The sequence below is a fragment of the Vigna unguiculata genome, chromosome 3 (assembly GCF_004118075.2).
Source record: "Vigna unguiculata cultivar IT97K-499-35 chromosome 3, ASM411807v1, whole genome shotgun sequence".
NCBI classification, from domain to species: Eukaryota; Viridiplantae; Streptophyta; class Magnoliopsida; order Fabales; family Fabaceae; genus Vigna; species Vigna unguiculata.
In genome coordinates, this window is record NC_040281.1 from 8,147,837 (window position 1) to 8,154,932 (window position 7,096).

The window sequence follows — 7,096 nt, forward strand, 5'->3', positions numbered from 1 at the left end:
TTATAAGTTCATATCTTGTCAAAATAAAGCATTAAATTTACAATGAAATTAACTTCCTTTTTCTTATAAACTTTGCCTAACATTTGTTCTTTTACTTTAAACAACTCCACATACAAATATCACTCCATCAAAACGAAACGACCAAAACAACTATGATACAACCTTAGGATTTCCGTTAAAAGAAGTTTCATCAAGAATAAAAAGAGACAACATGCAACCAAAAAGAGACATACATGTATAAGAAACATATTGTTCAATAGAAAATAGTAGAAATTCGAGTTTACCTATAAGAGAAATTGATGGATTTCTTTGTCTGAATCATTATGTGATGTTAGATCTTCAAAAAGAATGTATAGATAAGTTAAAGATTAAGGATAGAAAAGGAAGATGATTTGACTACATTAGATTTTGAGAAAAGAAAGTTTTCTACAAATAAGGATTCTCAATTTTATTGTTTTTTAAAAAAATTATACAATTTTGGGAATTCAGTAAATTGTGATTAATTATAAACCGTTTTTTTATCTGCATGATTAACACTAAACCGTGCTAGAAACAAATTAACAATTTTTGGAAAAAAAATTACACCTACTCCGTCATATAAAAAATGCATACAATTAATATTACATAGTTGATATAATCATCAATTTAAACGAAGATTTTTGTTCATTCTGGCCATTGATTGCCAATTAATAGAATCGGCGCATTATTAATATACTGTTCTAGAAAGAAAGAAGATATGGGGTCCAGTGAGTAATATACTATCTTCATATATATTTTTTCAAACATTGTGCGAGATGTTGAAACGGACGGCCAAAGTTACGCTAATTACAACCACTTCCCGACACGCACACACACACACGTTGTCTCATCTCTTCCATCATTAACTGCCCCAAACTTCCTCTTATTCTGTTTCTCCCCACTCTACTCATCTCTTTTCCTTTTCTACTCAACAAACTATCTTGTAATAACAAAAAATCATTTAAATAAAAATATATCAAAACTAAAGTAAAAAAAAATGCTGGTATCTTTTTCTCGTGCCCGCCGCATCAACAACGTGTCAAACAGGCACCTATTTTTTTTTTTTTATCTTTTCTCCTTTTGACTTTTTTGCCCTCAACTTGTGGTCCCGCACCACGGCGCCGTGTACCGCCGCCGCTCCGCCAGAAGCCCCTGCCGGAACATGACGGAGCACTCCGGCAGCTCCCCGAGGTCCGCGAAGAGCAGCTCGTCCTCTTCCCTCATCGGCAGCAACGCCGACTCCACGTCAGCGTGGTACCCTGCGGCAATAATTGGGCTTTCGAGAACAGTGGGCGTCGTCGTTTCCATCTCCCCCAGCCACCCCATCTCATCCGCGGTGGTGATCATGGATTCGTCCCCGCCCAGTTCCGCAAACTTGTCCTCCAGTTCCGGTTCCGTCTCCGGCTCGACCGGGTCCTCCGTTACCGGTTCGGGCTCGGGCTTCTTTGTGGGCCTGGTGTTGTTTCTTGAAGCTGGCCAGGGATGGTTGTGGTCGGAGGAGTAAGTGACGACCAACATTGTGGGGTCCACGCAGCTCCTTTCCACTTGTTTCCGTGCCGGGCACCCCTTGGAGCTGCTACACCTGTAGTACCCCCTGTTGTACCACAACGATTTCTTAACTTCAATCATCAAATTCACCAACTAACAAGACAGTTACACTAGTTATTTCCGTTTCTTGTTTTCAGTTATTTTGTACACAATAATAACCAAACATGAATAACAAGACTGAAACGTTTTCGGAATGGAATTAACCTTGGATAAGGTGAACCCTTGATCGGTTTCTGCCCGTACTTTCTCCATGCCCATGAATCCGACGGCGGGGTGTTGCTCTCTCCTTTTAGCCTACACCCTTCTGTCTCCTTGATCGGGATTTGCACCACCCTTTTCTGTATCGCCCTCCTGCATGTTTCAACAAAGCCAATTCCTCTTTTCATTCACCCTTTTCACATACATACACAGTCACTCTTTCGAAAAACCACACCCATATGACGTATGGCAAAAATGAAGCGGAAGAGAATTGAAGAAGGTGCTGATACACACGTACGGAAATTCTGGTATCAAGAATTGTTACAGTACTAGCGAAATTAAGAATTTTGACAGTGGTAGTTTAGGTAAATAGTTTCTTTAACACTGAAAAAGAGAGAAGAAAACCAAAGGTTTGTGAATACGAATAGAAAGTGTAAAACTTTGGAGAGTAGCATACAATCTGTGACATCACGGGTAATTCATTGGGAGCAGTATTCCTTGCAAGATTTAAAGTTGAAAGGAAGGTGGAAGGAGTGGTAACCTTCTCTTGGACGAGGAAGAGGGGGAGGCGACAACGCCATCGATGTTGAAGAGAGAAGAAGAAGGAGGAGAGTCGGCAATGTTTTGCTGAGGTGCATCTTGTTGGTTGTTGTTGGTGAGTTTAGTATCCATTTGATGAGAGTTGGGGTTGGATCCCACGTAGAAGGTGGCGATGGTGATGGAAAAGGGTTAGGTGGTAGATTAGCAGAAGAAGAAGAGAATTAAGAAAGAAAAGGAAATGGGGTTTAAAAACGGGGCATCGTGTTGACAGACTGGCCTGGTCTTTGTTTATTAGAGGACGTGAGAGCAAATACTTCATCATATCCGAACCAACACCAATTTATATGAATATGAATATGTCATTTGAAAGCAACCCCTTGTTTCTTTACTACTTATTTTATATCATATTTTTCCTTAAGGATAAGCCCATTCATTACATTAATGTAACTAAGTCTCCTCTTTTTGTCATATCTGCCCACCCTTTCCACCACCATTACTTACTCTACTTTTTCTTACACATATAGTCTGCCTACTATTAACTCCTAATTTTAATTACCTGCAGGCTTCTTATATCATAATTCAACCCTTTTACTGCTTCAAATCTTTTTTATAAAATAAAAACTGCTTCCGTACTCCAACTGCGTTCGATGAATTCAAAATATCGTTTTTTTTTTCTTATTCAACAAGTCCCTTTTATTACAATTTATAATGTTTAAAAACGAAATCTATATAGATAGTTATTTTTATAAAGATTTAAATTAGAATATAACATCTTATTTTTTATGGATTAAAATTAGAATTCAGATTTTTTATTGATTTTTTTTACTGTCATATGCTTAACATTAAAAATATATTATGTTGATATTTTAAATATATTTTTAATATATTTTAAAACATCAAAATTAGTGATAATAAGTGTATTATAAAGTAGAGAATCCAAATTCTTAAAATTATACTTAAACTATGTAGAAATTAATAAAGGTGCCAAACTTTTCACCAAACATAAAAGGCCTACGACGAAGGGCAGAAGGAAGAGTAGTGTGTTCCAATGAAATAGCATGCATACTTTGAAATTGTTGTCACTTTAGGCTCCCTTAAGCCAAACCAAAGGGAACCTTTTCCATGGTAGAGGTGATAATAACTAAATATATTATATTATGTATTGCATATCTTCATTTGAAAAAGAAAAAGAAAAACACTCTCACTGAGACTACAACAAAAAGAAATTCAATGGTTGGATACGGAAAAAAGAAAATAGGAAAAACAATCAATTATAACACAAATTAGGATATATTAATTCGGGCTGTTTGATTCAAGAGATATTTGGAGTGAAATTAAAATGAAAAATATTAAATGATTTACCACTAGTACTATTAATAATGACATTTAAACGACTCACAAAAGAAAATTGCCAACTAATTTGCATAAAAATGGAAATAAAATTCACATAAATTCAAGCATTTAGAGTGTAATATACTGACTTTATATTTTTATGATGCGTGGTTGTTACTCAATAATTTACCGTGATATTTTGTAACATTTAATTTTTAAAATGAAAATATTTTACACACATGCTTGATGATTAAATTAAATAGAATTTTCTTAAAAGTGAGCTTAACTCTACAATTATGATTGATTAGTTCAATGGCATTACGTTTAGAACAACAATAGTTACACCCTAATGTTGCCACGGCCTTTTACTTGGTGGAGGTAGAATCTTAGAACTCTTTCCCAAAGCACCGGAAGACATTATGAAAGTAATGAAAGAAAATAGTAAATTGGTAAGCATTTAAAGGAGAAGACAATTGGAGTAAATAAATATTTGAGCATCATAATGATGAAAATATATCAACTTTGAACAGACACTTATAAACAATGTTACACATGTTCAGACCAGACATTAGATCCTAAAATAACCAAACAATACGAATCCATATATAGAATAATTCCAGCTCAGTATGCTAACTAGAGATTGTTTTGGGTCGACGTCTTTGGCCCAAACCCAAACAAAGTAAACACATTTACCTAAATTTGAGAGACACCTTATTACACTCAAATGCAACATAAGCAAATCCACCTTCAACATACGACAGAAAATATGTCTCGTAACAAACTCATGATGAGAATCCTGGGAGGTAGTGCAAACATGTCGCTAATTCTTCTAGATGGCGTCACTCATGCAATCAAGTTTCCACAATTAAAGGTGGACATCCAAGGCACAAGGTACAATTATTAATAAAAAATAAATTTTAAATTTAATTGATACGAGATTTCTAACAATTATGATTTTAATTCTCTTAAATATTAATAAAATAGAGATAAGAAAAAGAAATTATTTTATAGAGGGCAAATGTCTTATGTATGAATGGGTTGCATATACTAATAAATAAAAGGGATCTTCTTAGTTAACATCCACTTTTGATGTTGTTAATCATATATAAGAAATGAATGAATGATTTGTTAATTAATGGGATAGAATAAAAAGAAACAAAAGAACATCTGTATAATATATGGGTTTAAATATTGATGATTGTGTGTGATCACATTTATTTGGATCTAAATTGTAGAGAATGGGTAGCAATCGAAAAGTTGAAGTAACATTTAGATTTTTGTGATGACGTGGCATTTAATATTGAGATCTCATTAGTTTTGACTGAGTCACTTATGGCTGGATCTGTCGCTCTCCGATGGGAAAGGGGTTGGAAGTAGCTATTGGCCAATATGTCATAAAAAATATCAAACACCAAAAACAAATCAATTTTCTAATGTGCCTAAAAGCGTGAAGCAATGTAACAACTCTTTTATATTATCCATCATTTATTATCTCCAGCAACCCACATTTTATATTCTCAACAATCCATTTTTCTTTTCCACATTTTGTCAGAAAAATAATAACTATACCAATCTGCAAATCAATCGATGCAGAAAAAAAGAAAAAAAAAACGTATTTCATAGGTTTCTTGTTCCCCAAATTTTGACTTCCTTTCCTTACGGCATTAGTGATGCAAATTATTCTCCACCTTAAATAATTATAATTTGGCATCATAGTACCATCTCTTCATATCTTATATACATTTTCGTTTTTTTTTTGTTTATTTTAAGAAAGATTGTTAAGGAATCTAAATCTTCTTATCAAGGCCTGTTTATGACTCCTAATTAATAGATGTTTATTATTTGCTATTTATATAACACTCATACTTAAATTAATGAAATTTCTAACCTTTTTTTTTCTTAGATCGTTTACCATCACTGTATTATTTTGCCCCGTCAAAAGGGTCGTGAAATCACCGCCACCTTTCAAGAAACAGATATTTCTTTATTTCTTAGTTTCAAATTGCAAACCCCTTAAGTTACTTCTTGATCTAAATTTTTTTTTCTTCAGTTGTTCAAAAGTACATTAAATCTCAACACATCCATATATATTATGTCGGATAAATCTGTTTAAGAAGCTAAAAATTCTCTTAATATTCTCATTTACAGCATAAATCTAAATCCTTAACGTAAGTATCTTTAGAAGTTATTCTCCAATGAGAATGTTGTTATTCCCACTGTCAGTGATCCTATATATTATTTTTTTTCTTTTTTAAAGTATGTTTTTTTTATTTTAATTTCAAAATTAATTCAATTAATTCGTCTAATTACTTTCATATTATAGATTTGAATTGTTACATAGAAGGACATCATTGTTTACTTCTATGTTATAAGTTTAAACTCTCGCACTGAATTAGAGTGTTTTAAAAAATTATTATTATTCAGTAAGAGTGTTGTTGGGATTTTTTTAACATGAGAGCCACTAATATATTTTTACACACTATTATTTTTATTAATATTTTTAAATTAAATTTTATTATTTTAAAAATATTAATAACTAAAGGTAACCTTTCACTGTTTATTTAAAATACAAAATATAATTTACATGTTCAAATTTTTTTATTTATTACAAATTTTATTGTAATATATTTATATATTTTAAAATATTTACTTAATATAAATTTAAGTTATGTAACAATGATTTTCTTGTGAACTTAATATTTAAGGATTTGCTTTATAAAATAATTTCAAAAGCGACACTTAAATTTTAACTATATCTGAGCTCTAATTTATTTAAAAACAAAATCAATGGGTTTGTGAGATAGATGGGAGTTGGTTTTAGAATTACACTATGGATTGTTGACATTAGCCTCGGTGTTAGCACTAATATTAATATTTACAGCATAAATATTATTATTGTTATTATTGGTATCATTATTATTTTTATTATCATTATTACTATTCATAATGTTGTTATTATAATAAGTGTGTTTTTTTAATTATAGAAAACATCGTTATACTAAATACTTTTGCTAAATAGAGTTTTAATTTTTTGAAATTTTTATAATTTATAATTTATATTAATATTATTGTTAGTATTTTTAATGGTTAAATAAATATAATAACAATTATATTATTATTCTAAAAAAATTAAAATTAAAATAGCAAAAGAAAATGTTCACGGATCATAAACTATTTTAATTATTTCATAAAATTAATTAACTGTATTATATTGTAATATCAATTCTATTTATTATATTTAAAATTGAAATTATTATTGCATCACTTAGATTTATTAATTACTTTAATAACAATATTTACAACAATATAACTTAATTTTCATAATATTTCATTACATAATACTTTCATTATTTTATTATTTTAATATACAAAATAAAACAAATACGCATCGTGCTTATATGTCATTGTACTAGTTTATTTAAAAACAAAATCAATGGATTTGTAAGATAAATGGGAGTTA

At 31.1% G+C, this 7,096-nt stretch overlaps 1 protein-coding gene across 1 annotated transcript; it reads right to left on the minus strand.

The window, feature by feature from the left end:
* Positions 1 to 742: 742 nt before the first annotated feature.
* On the minus strand, positions 743 to 2,610 carry LOC114175592 (probable WRKY transcription factor 65). The gene is made up of 3 exons (XM_028060347.1): positions 2,306 to 2,610; positions 1,771 to 1,917; positions 743 to 1,612 (listed from the first exon to the last, which is right to left on the minus strand). The coding sequence occupies exons 1-3, from the start codon at positions 2,434 to 2,436 to the stop codon at positions 1,114 to 1,116; spliced, it is 777 nt and encodes a 258-aa protein (XP_027916148.1). The 5' UTR covers positions 2,437 to 2,610; the 3' UTR covers positions 743 to 1,113.
* Positions 2,611 to 7,096: the final 4,486 nt, after the last annotated feature.